The sequence below is a fragment of the Glycine max genome, chromosome 10 (genome assembly GCF_000004515.6).
Source record: "Glycine max cultivar Williams 82 chromosome 10, Glycine_max_v4.0, whole genome shotgun sequence".
Lineage (NCBI taxonomy): Eukaryota > Viridiplantae > Streptophyta > Magnoliopsida > Fabales > Fabaceae > Glycine > Glycine max.
This window is the reverse complement of record NC_038246.2, coordinates 27,440,764-27,456,594: the sequence shown is the minus strand read 5'-3', so window position 1 is coordinate 27,456,594 and position 15,831 is coordinate 27,440,764. Positions and strand designations below refer to the sequence as shown.

The 15,831-nt window shown below is 29.4% G+C and overlaps 1 protein-coding gene across 1 annotated transcript; it reads left to right on the top strand.

Moving 5' to 3' along the window:
• The first annotated feature begins 10,386 nt into the window (after positions 1–10,386).
• LOC100775957 (lectin DB58) lies at positions 10,387–11,420 on the top strand. The gene has a single exon (XM_003535822.5). It carries the CDS (start codon positions 10,425–10,427, stop codon positions 11,265–11,267), a length of 843 nt encoding a protein of 280 aa, XP_003535870.1. The 5' UTR covers positions 10,387–10,424; the 3' UTR covers positions 11,268–11,420.
• Positions 11,421–15,831: the final 4,411 nt, after the last annotated feature.

The following is a 15,831-nucleotide window of genomic DNA, read 5'->3' as shown; positions in this document are numbered from 1 at the left end:
CCATGGGAAGGACAATGTAGAGGCTAACTTAGATTGGGAAATAAGGGTAGAGCAACAACTTAAAAGGAAGTCTACATCAAAATCTTATGGCTCTTACTCTTATCTAAAGAAAGACCAAGGTCAAGGCATCTTAGGGGTGACACCTTCTAAGCCCAAAGATGATAAGGGGAAGACAATAGAAAATCAACCCCTTAAGGCTAGTATGCAAGAGAAAACTAGCTCCATAAAGTGCTTTAAATGTCTTGGAAGAGGGCACATTACTTCTTAATGCACCACCAAGAAAACCATGATTATGAGGGGCCAAGACATTTATAGTAGCCAAGATGAGGCTACTACTTCACTTTCCTCTAGTGAAAGTGAAGAAGTAAAAGGGGAAGAATCTAGTGAAGAAATCTACCCCCAAGAAGAAGGACAACCTTTAATGGTTAAGGAGGAGTGTAAGGAGGTAAGTGTCTCCTCCAAGAGGTTAGCTAAGAAGGAAAGTCATTTTGAAATAAAGACAAATATTAAAGAAACTTCCCCTCTTGGACAACCTCCACATCTTCTCCTTTGTAAAAAGACACTTGTTAGCATTGTCACACCTCTTGGGCTTGAGGTTATTCCTCAAGTAAAGAAGTTGTTGGATGAGGGTTTGATTCGTAAGAGCTTAAATCCTTGTGCTTTGTTGGTGCCCAAAATAGGTATTATTAGGCACCAAATCCCTAAAATAAGTGATATGATGAATGTGTTGATTGTTGAAACCCTCTTTCGTAAAATCAGTCATGCACCCAACATTTTCATGATTCATGTACATAGGGACTCATTAGGTAGGTTTGTTCTTATTTTTTATTTTCATACAAACTAAGGTACTCATATGGGACACCTTAGGTTTGTCATATTTTTTGGTAGGAATAATCAATATGAAAATACAGAAAAAGGTACGTTTTATTGCATTACTTTCCTTAATTTTTTAAATAGTGATCAAGGGGTTCCGATGGACCCTAAGAGAATAAAGGTCATTCCTGATTGGCCCACTCCACCAAGTATAAGGGAAATTTGGGGCTTCCATGACTTAACAAACTTTTACAAAAGATTTGTCCCATATTTTTCTATACTTTTAGCACCACTCATTGAGTTGGTGAGGAACCATGTTCCCTCACGGGAAGATGTCCATGATAGGGATTTTCAGACCTTACCCTACTCTAACATACCCAACACCACTAATACATATGTTTTTATTCTTTTTACAGGTGTCGAGGAAAGGAGCCTAGAGTATGAAGAACCTCTGGATTTGAGGTCAAATCCTTTCCAAGGTGGAGGGGACCTAGTGGATGGCGCCTTTTCTCACCTCTTCTCCTTTGTCTTCCGCTGATGGAAGCTTGCTTGTGGAGCTTCTATGGAGGCTGGATCTTTAAGCATCAATGAGGTCCTTTAATGGTGATTTTCCACCATGGAGATGCAGCGGAAGACAAAGGAGAAGAGGTGAGAGGAGGCGCCATCCACTAGGGAATAAGCCATGGAAGAAGGAGCTTCACCACCAAGATGAGCCTTGGATAAGAAGCTTGGAGATGATGCTTCAATGGAGGAAAAGAAAGAGGGAGAGAAAGAGAGAGGGGGGAGCACGAAAGAAAGGCCTTTCATTGGAAGTGTGTTGGGGGGTAGGATTGCATCAGCTGCGCACATCACATATGAAAACTTGTTTTTTTTGCGTTGTGACTATTCATGACCCTGTTCCGCATCACGCATCGACCTCACACAGATTATTAAGATCTACATTAATGTGGTGTCTGTGCATGTTAATGAACAGTGTGTAGTTGCACATATTGCAAATGTTAGCCTGTTTTTTTGTGTCATGACTATTAAAGGCATTGTTCCGCATCATGCACCGAGCCTATGCGAATTATTGAGATCCGCATTAATGCGGTTGTTAATGCATGTGAGTTAGCAGTGTGCAACTGCACACATTACTGATGACATTCTATCCATTGCGTCTGTTCATGGAACTATTCCGCATCGCGCACAAGTCCATGTGGATTATTGAGATCCGCATTAATGCAATTCTCAAGCATTTAGGATCATATTATTAAAGTAAATTAAAAATAACAACTGAAAAGCATGGAACAACTACAAATACATAATAAAGACTAACAAAAACTTAAACGCAATATAACAACAAAATATGTTAAATTATTCATTTTAATTTTATGGAATTGTGCAGCTTCTGCTCCATCTCTGCCTAGCTTAGGTCATTAACTTAAGAAGGTGATAATGAATTATGAACATCAACTTTAAGTTCCATACATATTATACTTGCAATATTTGCAAATGTACTGAACATGCACCAAACACCTTCTTTGTCAATAATTTGAATTACCCTATACTCAACACCACCATTGATTTGGTATACATGACAACGATACCAAAGTACAGTAATTAGAGGTGTAACATCATTATCTCTAATTGATGATTGTATTGCGGTGATTATGTTTGGCAACGTCATTGTTGGATTCAACAGTATCGATTTTGTCTTGTCACTTCTAAAAACTTCATTTGCACTTGAGCTGTGAATGATCTCACCATTGATATAAATGAATGCACAAATTGGCTCTGAACTCATTTTTCTTGGTCTCTCTGTTTTCTTGCACAATTTGATTTGATGCAACTATGCAAAGTCTATGGAGATATGGTGCCTTTATATATACAATCAATCACGAGTCCATGGTTCACGTGAATTGGAATCTTGATGTGTGACAGTAACATAATCGTGTTACCATGCTTTCGAATCTCGAGGCCTTACCATGAGACAAAGTGTAAATGTGCTTTGAAATCTCAACACAGTTTATATTATAAATATATGGGAGGTGCATGTCAATACCACATTTTCATCGCCCAACTTCAAATTTTATATCATTTTTACCTAATTTACCATTTCAGTTATAGCAACCCACATTGAAAACACTGAGACAAAACAACAACATGATCATCATAAGAGAGAACCAGTCATATAGGAGAGAAGAAATCCGTGATGTAATCGACGTCCACCGCCCTGTGGGACTTGTCATTGTCTTGGTCGTTGAAGTATAGAATGTTGTGATAATGGGATCAACTAATTTTAACTACACTTGTAATATAGATTTCAAAATTATGTTAAAGTGGACATTCTATATTATGTTATGTTTAAGTGGTCATCTTATGCAATTTATAAAATTTATCTCCAATACAATAAAAATATCCATGACAAATTCATTTTATACTTTTCACGTCAAAGAGTTAAATAATTATATATATATATATATATATATATATATATATATATCGTGTAACAGTTTCATCAAGAAGGACCTCAAATTAAGAGTAAAAAAAATAAAACATGTTTTCGACCCTTAAAACAATATTTAGGTAGGCATCTTATGCAATTTATAAAATTTATCTCCAGTTCATTACAAATATCTATGTAAAATTTATTTCATAGTTTTCACATCAAAAAATCCAAAAAAAATATCGTGCAATAGTTTCATCAAGAAGGACCTCAAATTAAGAGTAAATAAATCAAAAAGTATGTTTTCGACCCTTACAATAATGTTTAAGTGGTCATCTTATGCAATTTATAAAATTTATCTCCAATTTATTAAAAATATCCACGAAAAATTTATTTCATAATTTTCACGCCAAAGAATCAAAAAAAAAAAATTAATCGTTTAACAGTTTCTTCAAGAGGGACCTCAAAGTAAGAGTAAAGAAAAAAGTATGTTTTCGACTCTTAAAACAATGTTTAAGTGGTCATCTTATTCAATTTATAAAATTTATCTCCAATACATTAGAAATATCCGTAGCAAAGTTATTTCATAGTTTTCACATCAAAGAATCAAAAAAAAAAATCGCCTAACAGTTTCATCAAGAAAGACCTCAAACTAAGACTAAACAAAATAATGTTTTCGACCCTTAAAACAATGTTTAACTGACTATCTATGCAATTTATAAAATTTATCTCAATTACATTAAAAATATTTGTGACTAATTTATTTCATAGTTTCATGTCAAAGAATAAAAAAAAATTAATCGTGTAACAGTTTCATCAAGAGAGGACCTTAAATTAAAAGTAAAAAATAAAAAAAATGGTATATTTTTTTTTACCATTAAAAGAATGTTTAAGTGGTCATCTTATGTTGGACAAGCTCACATGTCATTTACCAGTGCATGTGACTAAATAGTGAACACCTACTTGCAACCAAAAAATTCTATAAATACCACTGTCAATTGAAGACATTTATAGAACTTTCAAATATTCGTCTCAACCCCCACCACAATGTGTCACCTAACTGCAAATGTTTGTGTTTACTACAATGGCCAAATCTACAACACTAACGAGGGCCCCACCTTCATTAGTAACAACATAAAAACTTTCATGGTCAACAAGGCCATAACCCTTACACAATTGCTTGAACTTGTTCCCCAAAAAATAAGCATTGAGCCACACAAACATATCCAACATCTCTGCTTTCAATGCCCTATATTTGAGCTAGGACAACCACATATGTACACATGTTTTATTCTGGGAGATGATCCCGACCTTCGACCAATGTTCAACATTTTTTACAACAACCCAACACTACCATTCGTGGAGTTATTTGCCACAATTTATGACAACAATAACCCACCAAACAACCAACATGACTCAACCTCCAATGTTGAGGACCTATTATACGAATACGAGAGTTGTTGGGTCAAAGACCATGGTAATGATAGTGACTCCTCTTCCAAGCCGCAAGGATGCAACACGTCTCCTTCCCACGAACCAATATTCAAATGAAATTGGTAATCAAGCCTCTATTATTTACAAAAAAACTAACATTGAATTGACAACTCAACTTAAATTTAAGTCTAAAAGTAATAATGAACACCTGTTGCACCAGGTAGCAAGGTAAAATCATAGTCGAAATTAACAATACTTTGCAATTTACCCACGTCTTTGAAAAAACAATAGATGCTTCACCAGTAAAACTAACATTCAATTGCCAACTCACAATTTAAATTTTAGTTTGAAAATAATAACGAACATCTGCTGCACCAGGTAGCAAGATAAAATCAAAGTCGAAATTGACAACACTTTGATATTTACCCACGTCTCTGAAAAAACAATAGAAGCTTCACCAGCAAAACTAACATTGAGTTACCAACTCACAATTTAAATTTAAGTATGAAAGTAATAATGGACATATGGCGCACTAGGTAACTGAATAAAATTACAGTCAAAATTGACAACACTTTGCAATTTACTGAAGTCTCTAAAAAAATAATACATGTGATGTGTCATCATTTTCTCATATTTCTTAACCCTTTTTGTCACCATTTTAATTACTGATTAGCCTTAATTGTCAATTTAATTATGCAGTTTTATCATTTGAGCTTGGGCTTGAATCCAGAATTGGGCTTGAACTTGAAGAGAGCAGACAATTTTATTCTACCAAATCTTATCTTATCTAGATTTTATCTCATCTAGATATTTCATCTAGATTTTATCTTATCATATCTAGATTTTATCTCATCTAGATATTAGTTTATCTAGATCTTATCTTATCGTATCTTATATAGATTTTATTTCATCTATATTTTATCTTATCTTATCTTATCTAATTTTTTTTATTTATGGGCTTGGACTTAAAACAGATTTGTAAGCTTTGGGGCTGAAAACTATATAACAGCACCAAGGTTTTAGTTTTAGGCTCTCTCGCTCTCTCTCTCTCTCTTTTTGTTTTAGGGACAAAGGATAATTTTAGGTTTTGTAATTCCAGTTTTTACTATTCACGTAGCAATAAAATTTTGTTTTCTACCTCAATCTACAATTTTTGTTTCTACTGATTAATGGAAGGCTAAGTCTCCAACGTTGTTTTCTCTTGAGGATCACGCACAACTCTTTTTGAGGTTTTATTATTTCTATTGAATTCTGATCAGTTTTTCCTCTTCACCAATTACTCTATATTTGTTGCTATTAATCCATGCATGTTTAGTGCTTGATTAATTGTCTCTGCGCTTAATTTATGCTTAATGATCAGTTTCGTTCATGATTAATTGGTGTATATGTTGCTTAATCACATAATGAATGTCTTATGTTAAATTTCGCTTAGTAATTTAATTTAGGATTGGATTAAGTGGTTGAACTGATAAAGGATAAATCCTCGTAACCTAGGATAAGAGACTTGCTTGTGAATCAAGGGGAAACAACGTGTTTTAATTCTGATATTTTTTAATTCAAATTTACTTGTTGTTTAATTTACAAAAAAAAAAAACAATCCCCCCCAATTCGTTACTGTTTTATTACTATCTGTTATGGATGTTTAGTTGACCATTGCTCGTTGGGAGACGACCTAGGATCACTTCCTAGATACTGCATTTTTAATGTTTATTTGATTCGGGTACGACCTCGATCAACATGCTTCACCAGCAAAACTGACATTGATGTGACAACTCACAATTTACATTCAAGTCCTAAAGTAATAATGGACAATCTAGTGCACCAAGAAGTAGGGTAAAATCACAGTGGAAATTAACAACACTTTTTAATTTACCCATGTTTGAAAAAACAATAGATACTTCACCAACAAAACTGACATTGAATTGATAACTCACAATTTAAATTCAAGTCCGAAAGTAATATTGAACGACTGGTGCACCGGGTAGCAAGGTAAAATCACAGTCAAAATTCACAATACCATGCATTATATCGATAAAAGCGAAATTAGAATAATGACATGTCTCAATAAACATCTGCGGGGCAAATATTCAAACAACTATAAATAACACCAAACACCCTCAATACAATCATACACTTCCACACAACATACCTTTACAAACCATATTCAATCTCAATACTATGGCATTCTTGTTCTTGGGAGAAATAAACACTCAGATCATTTCTAACTCAAGATTAGCATTCATTTTTCCAAATGGATCAATCATTAACAACCAAACTGGTGTTTTTTTTTTCAATGTCCTACTCCAATACTAATGTGAGTTCTTGATGAGTGTTCTTTTGAGACACTCAAGAGTAAAATGCACAACACCCTTCGACTAACCAATGAACAGTTTGTGGATGAAATCTACTACCGATAACCTTCCATAGATGCATGTCAACAATCTTTTTTTCATTCTCTACAATTGAAAAATGATGATGATGTTTGCACAATGTTAATGTGCAACGAGCAATACCCATGTATTGGCCTTATAGAATTATTATGTATCATTTACAGAACACGTGATGCTATACTCAACCTACTTTGATCCACCATCACTCATACTCATGATGCAATATTGTATTACAACGGCAAGTGAAAGATACCACAAGGCAATTTTTTGGGTTACTCCTTCACTAGAACAAACCCAATAAGATTTGAAATTCCTTCAAAATGTTGCATCGAAAAAATCAAGGATGTCATCAAACAAGTTACACCTATAGGGGTTTCTCCTTATGGAATTCACAAATCACAACTAGTCAGATAATTGTTCTTTCGACAGTCAGGCTATACAAAATATTCAGAAAAATTAATCAAATATCAAATAATAGAGTTGAAAAATAATGAAGATGAGTTAAAGGTGTTAGCAAAATCCAACTATTAGAAGCGTTTTTGTCCAATAAAAATTTTAGCTATTTTTAACAAATCAATAATCCAACTATTGGAAGATAATATGTCTACTGCACAACACCTTTCAAACTATGATTAGTTTCATTATTTTCATGTTTGAATTGTTATTGTTAGTACATTCCGTTATTTTCATTTTATTATGTTTTATTTATTTTGTTTCAATTTTGTTTTATTATTTTTAATTTTTAATGACAGTATTTTTCGTTATTTGAGTGTTTTAATTTCTTCATATAATATAACTAACATGTGATAACTATACAAAAAATATTTTTAAAAAATCAAAAGTTTGAAAGTCTTGTATAAATGAATTATTATTAAACCAAAAATATATTAATTTTTAAAAATTAAAAAATATAAGCAAAAAAATTAAATTTAATAACATCATTTTCATAAAAAAATATAAATAAAAATTATTTTTTATAAAATATAACATTTTAAATAAATAAAGTTGGGAAGTAGGGTAGTGAATTCCCAACTTCTTAACTTCCTTAAAAAATAAAATTAAAAAAAATATTACATATGTTGTTGAAATAAAAAAACACAATTTGTGTTCTTATATTATAATTTTAACTAACAAGAATTTCAAATTTTTTTTTTAAAAAAAAAATTTAATTTTTTTTAAAAGAACGAAACCATAGAGAAGTTGAGTTCCCCAACCCCGATTTCTCACCACCATCACAAAGAAGTGCATTCCAGGAATTAATTTTGAAAGTGTCATATATTAGGAAAATATAGGAGAGAGAATGTGCATTTTAGGAAAAATTCTTCATTTTGTCCCTAAATATGTAGAGCGCTAACAGATTCATCTCCGAAAGATGAAAATTCAAATGTTAGTTCATGAAAGTGAAAAAAGTATGACAAATTCATCTATTTGTTAACTTTCGTCCGTTACCGTTAATGAAAGAGTCTACGTGGCACAAAAAGGTGAAATGTCAGTAAGTTTTCATTGGACCAAATTGTCTATAAGTTTTCATTGGACTAATTTGTCAGACCCCAAATTTCTTTCCTTCTAGAATAAAATTTAATTTAATTTTCATCTTCTTCCTCTCTTTTTTTTTATCGTTGCAAGCATAACCTTACAATAAACACTTAAAAAATAGTGAAGTAAACATAGGTTAAAACAAACATAATAATAAACATAATATTGATTAAAAAACATAAGTTGTACGTTGATCTAAAATTTCTATTGTGACAACATTAGGTAGTGATAAAATCAAGTTGGGTCTCATTTTTGTTTGAGTATCATATTTTGGATAAGGTACTGTCACATTAAAAATTTCAGAATAATAGACAGATTTTGATTATTAATCAATATTATGTTTATTATAACTTATGCTTGCTTTCCTATTTTTTAAGTGTTTATTGTAATGTTATGCTTGCAACAATAAAAAAAAAGAGGAAAAAATGAAGATTAAATTATATTTTATCTTAAATGAAACAAAATTTGGAGTTTAACAAATTAGTTCAATGGAAACTTATTGATATCTAGGTTCAATGAAAATATACTAACATTTTGGTTCAATCTAACCAAACATATTGACAATCATTTTTGTGATATTTTCGTTTTTTTGTGTCACATAAGCTATTTCATTAACAGTAAAAGATAAAAGTTAATGAATAGATGAATTTGTCGCACTTTTTTCACATTCAGATACTAAAATTTAAATTTTCATCTTTCAGAAACGAATTTATCAGTCCTCTATATATTCAGGGACGAAAATAATTATTTATCAAAAAAATTAATTATTTATGTACAATGATATTTTCCATAAAAAGTTAGTGAAAAAAGAGTTATGTAGTAATAATATAAATTATTTTTACCATTATTTAATCTAATCATATATTATTATGTATGATAAATTCATTAATTCTTATAAAATTGTTTTTATAGATACACTAAGAGTGATTTGTGACAAATTTTACACGGTGTATCATCATTAAATTCAAAATTTAGATTAATACAACTTTTATAAGTATAATTAATTAATACTTCAATTTTTTCCCAATATTATATTTTCATTATAATTATTAATTAAAATTATAAATAAAAAATATAATTGGTCTCCGTACGATGGATGCATGGAGACCATATCTTGTTACAAATACACAAATATTTCTTACCAAATAAGAGTACGATCTATTACAAAATGGTCGCAATATAAAGCACACATGGGAACTTTAAGCTCGTAACATTTTTCCTAACCTTTTTTTTTTCTTTTTACCTTTATTTTTAATCATTGCCTTAAAACAGGTGATGCGTATCAGCTGTTGTTGGACTACGTACTACTGAATGATTGGTACGTATCTATTGTTAATCAGTCAGTCATATATTATTTAATCTTTAAATAAAAACACTTCTTAAAATGTAATTATTATATTTAACCTAAAAGTATGCAATATATGAAAAAATATGTTGTAAAATTTTATTATTATTATTTTTTAAATTGAAAGCTATCATAGTGTAGGAGTATTGTACGGCACAACAAAATATATATATATATATATATATATATATATATATATATATATATATATATATATATATATATATATATATATAACATGAACTTTTAATAACAAAAAAATTATTAAGAATTAAAAAAATTGAATATATAGAATGAACTTAAAATTTAGTTAAGCCTTATTATATTATATGTAAAAACACGAAAGAAATAAATTTGTTCTTTTCATGTCTTTTAGTTTATCTATCAAAAGGTGATAGTCCTATCCTTGCACTATAAATACACAACAACCTGGTGATAGTCCTATGCATCACATTTGAGTTTAACCAAATCATATTAAGCCATGGCCACCTCCAACTTCTCAATTGTTCTCTCTCTCTCCCTAGCCTTCTTTCTAGTGCTACTCACCAAGGCAAACTCAACCAACACCGTTTCTTTCACCGTCAGCAAGTTTTCCCCACGCCAACAAAACCTTATCTTCCAAGGAGATGCTGCTATCTCACCCTCCGGGGTGTTACGACTCACCAAGGTTGACAGCATCGACGTGCCAACGACGGGATCCCTAGGACGTGCCCTTTATGCTACCCCAATCCAGATTTGGGACAGTGAAACAGGCAAGGTAGCTAGCTGGGCTACATCGTTTAAATTCAAAGTTTTCTCGCCCAACAAGACGGCCGACGGGCTTGCCTTCTTCTTGGCGCCCGTCGGGTCCAAGCCCCAATCCAAAGGAGGGTTCCTTGGTCTTTTCAATAGTGACTCAAAGAACAAGTCAGTCCAAACCGTGGCGGTTGAGTTCGATACTTATTATAACGCAAAGTGGGACCCGGCAAACCGACACATTGGCATCGACGTGAACTCCATCAAGTCCGTCAAAACGGCGTCGTGGGGGTTGGCCAACGGGCAAATAGCACAGATTCTCATTACCTATGACGCCGACACGAGCCTCTTAGTCGCTTCTTTGATCCACCCCTCACGGAAAACGAGTTATATCCTCTCTGAGACAGTGAGCTTGAAGAGTAATCTTCCAGAATGGGTGAATATTGGGTTCTCTGCCACCACCGGGTTGAATAAAGGCTTCGTTGAAACCCATGACGTGTTTTCTTGGTCTTTTGCTTCCAAGTTGTCAGATGGTAGCACCAGTGATACTTTGGATCTTCCAAGCTTTCTGCTCAATGAGGCCATCTAGCTTCCAACGTCGTAAGTAGTTAAATGTGACAGAAGAATAACAACTAAATAGCGCTCTAGCTTGCTAGAGGCTAGTACTACTAATAATGTTTATCTGTCACAAAAATTATCGTAATTTGAAATAATAATTGGTTTTTTACTCCATCATACTAAATATAATGTTTATCCAAGCGATCTACACTATTTATTTTATGGGTAAGTATTGAACATAATATCATGACGTATATATTTATTTATGTCTTTCATTCAATATTTTGAAGGATTAATCAATTTTTTCTAGTGGAACCAATCTTATTAAAACCTAAAAATATATAGAATAAGACAGGATTAACTTAACTTAGTAACACAATATATTAATTTTAATGTTATATATAGTTGAATCTCAGATATATAATTACATTAAATATATATGTAGGAAAAAAAATTCACATAATATTTTTTATCTACATGAAACAAGATTGTTTTGAGTGAGGATATACTATAGTTTATAAAAAAAAGTTCAAGAAGTTATATCATTAATACATAATAATTTTTAAAAAAATGCCATTTAAAAAAAACAACAACATTGGACTTGATTGGAACGATACAAAATTTTAGACTATATCATAATTAGTAAAATAAGACAAGATAAGAACATTTCTTTGTCCACTCATGATCTAGAAGTCATGTTAACTCTCTTCAGTAATTAATTAAATTCAATTTAGTGTGTGTCGTCTGGCTTTGGATCAGAGACGACTAGAATACTTTATCTACATTGGTCTAGAAATAGTAGCTTTTGCATTTTTATTTAAAATTGGTTTAAAAATATAGAGAAAAGTGCTTCTTCAATTTGAGTTTGAGCACACACCTAAGCAAACAATTTAACATTTTTTTTATATACCAAAATCAAACAAAACCTACCTCTTACCTTTGATTATTTCTACCTTAGTTTAAATTAACTTCCAAACCACAATAACTAGAAGCTATCTCTCATTGTTTGAATCCACCTTTTCTATATATTCTTTATTATCAAATATTAATATTTAGGTAAATAGTTATTTTTATCCTTGAATGTGTAGAGCGCTGATAAATTCGTTCCCGAAAGATGAAAATTCAAATTCTAGTTCCTGAAAGTAAAAACATTACGACAAATTCATTAATCTGTTAACTTTCGTCTGTTACCATTAATGAAAGAGCCTAGTGACACAAAGGGACAAATATGTCACAAAAATTATTACCAACATGGTTGCTGAATACATTAGACCAAAATGTCAGTAAATTACCATTAGATCAAAATGTCAATAATTTTTTATTGGACCAAAATGTCAGTAATTTTTTTTTTTTTTACCAAAATACCAGAATATTTACATTAGACTAATTTGTTGGGCCTCAAATTTCGTTTCATTTAAGGGTAAAATATAATTTAATGTTCATTGTCCTCATTTTTTATTGTTGTAAGCATAATATTATAATAAACACTTAAAAAAATAGGAAAGCAAACATAAGTTAAAACAAATATAATAGTAAGCATAATATTTGTTAAAGTAATTATGTGTATTAATCAATATTTTTTTAAATAATTAATCAAATTTTATGCTTGCATGATATTATGCTTATTATTATGTTTGTTTTAACTTATATTTGCTTCTCTATTTCTTTAAGTATTTATTTTAATGTTATGCTTACAATGATAAAAAAAAGGGGGGAAATATGAAAATTAAATTATATTTTACCATTAAATGAAACAAAATTTGGATCTCACAAATTAGTCCAATGGAAACATACTAACATTTTGGTCCAAAAAAAATTATTGACATTTTGGTTTAATAGAAACTTATTAACATTTTGGTCTAAAAAAATATTGACATATTAATCCAATGGAAAATTACTTATATTTTGGTCCAATGGTAATTTATTGATGTTTTAATCCAATTTATTCAACAATGATATCGACAATCATTTTTGTGACATTTTCGCCCCTCTGTAGCAGGTATGTTCTTTCATTGAAAGTAACGGAAGAAAGTTAACAGATAAATCAATTTATCGTACTTTTTTCACTTTTAGAGACTAAAATTTGAATTTTCATCTTTTGAAAATGAATTTGTAAGTTATCTACACATTTAAAGATAAAAATATCTATTTAAGTACATTAAATATATAAAAAAGAAAAAAATTACCATTCATAATTATCTTATTAACTTCAACAAATTGCATCTCACATTACAATATCTATTATCTAAAAAGAAAAAAGTCTTCATTTCAGATTATCAGCTACTTAAGAGTAATAAGTTGTTTGGTCTTGTACTCCTTTGAGGGCAAAATAAAGGCAACACATCACATCAGCCTTTTATTTTAGAATAAACTAGGACAGTTCACGCGCAGAATAGAGAACAAAATACCCACACTGACCGTACCGTACTTTAAGAGAGACAGAAATAATGAAATTTTGAGATAAATTATCTGTGGACACGTGCATGAGAAAATGGAAGGGGTGATAAGCCATCATATATATCATTATCATATAACATCTTTTTACTCTAAGACACATGTACTTCTTACTATTTTTTAAATAAATTGGTAATAGAATTTAATTAAAAGGATGCATTAAGTTTTTGAAAAAAATCTTATTTTGCAATAAAAGTATTATATGTAAAATATTTGTAAATTGACCAAAAACAGATTAATAAAAGATGTAATTTTATGTTAACAAATCTTATCACTTTAAAGTCCATATAAATATATTAAATAAAATATAATAAAATTTATTCATTAATTTAATAGTAAGATAAATAAATAAAATTTATCTTAATATTTATTATTTCATAACATCTATAACCTAAAATTAATAGTTATATAAAATTAACACCTAAACCTTTCATGTAACATTATCATCATAACTTTTTCTTTATTCTTTCAGTCATACATATATATTAGTCTTACAAAAACTTCAAAAAATCTAGTTGACATTTTCTTATAAACAAAGAAATATTATTTAAATAATTCCATAACATAACACCATGAGTGCAATGAATGGAAGCAATATCCAAAAAATATTTAGCTGTCATATATAACTGGAAAATCATTTAAACAAATTTAACCATCATATTCATAAGAACAGTGAGCATTGAGCAATATATATTTTTATGGCACGATCACGCGCGAGACGTGGCTACTATGGATGGAATATTATGGGGCAAGTCAGGAGTTATATATATATATATATATATATATATATATATATATATATATATATATATAAACATTTTTTTTTCTTTTTTTGAGGATAAGATAATACTTTTATTTTATTGTAGTAGTCAATAAGCATATCTGATCATGTCTGTATTGAATTTATGTCCACTATTGATCGACTGTGTATCACTGTTGTACACCACACAGTGTACTATCGTTATTGGAGAGGAGGAATTCAAGCACATGGCAGCGAGATAAAAAAATAAATAAAAAAGAAGAATTTAACAGTAATAATTGTTATTTAATAAAAAATTATTATTGATATAATTTTTAAAATAATTTTATGAAAATTAATTTATTTATTATGATAATTTATATTTAAATGAAAAAATATAATCAATTAAAATAGCATAAGTAAATACATTTTAAATTAATAAAAATTAAATACAGAATGTAGTCAATTAACATGATATTATTTTAATTAAAATAATATAAGTAAATACATTTTAAGTTAAAGTTCTAAATAATTTTTAGATTAAAATGTTATGTTAATTCTATAATATATTCTTTTTAATATACAAAAATTAGTTGTACAATTACGTTCATTACCCATATTTGAACTTACACGATTTGATTAATTAACATTAATGATTATTAATAATATAATATAATTCAAAAAACTTTATTGATGTTAACGTGATTTTGAATTAACTAAAAGTAATAGTATATTAATTTATTGTCCTAATTTAATTTAAAATTGAAGAATAATAAAAAAAATGTTGTTTTCTTATTTAAAGTTGTTTTAGCACCGTATTTTGAAATGATATTATACTTGATTAATATTTTCTTAAAATATTAGAAATTTATTTCAACAATACTATTATCAACATTTATTTACGTATTTGTGATATTATATTTTTAATGATAATATTTTGTAATTATGACTTTTTCTTGTAACCATGATAGTAAATTTTAAAGTCTTATACTGTTTACTGTTTTATATAAAAACATGTTTTTAAATAAATGATTATTTTTTAAAATGTATGAATAAATATACATTAATTAAAAAAATGGAAATTAAATTTTATTATTACTGATTTTTTTATATTTATAGAAATAATTTGTTATTGATTTCATTATAAAACTTAAACTAATAGAAAAATTGTTATCATTACTTAATATCTTGTTATAATATTTAATCTTTAATGATAAACAAATAATTTATTTTTATTAACGCATCCCTTTATTAATTATTGTGAAATAATAAAATTAAATTTTTTTGCGGAAGAAAATAAATATAGTAACAATACATATAAATCTATTTCTTTAATATAATAAAAAAATTCTTTAAAAGATAAATGATTATTATTGAAATCAATATTAGTATATCATATTAT

Bases quoted from the DNA above. Each gene is read 5' to 3' on its own strand.
- LOC100775957 (XM_003535822.5), top strand. From the start codon at position 10,425: ATGGCCACCTCCAACTTCTCAATTGTTCTCTCTCTCTCCCTAGCCTTC.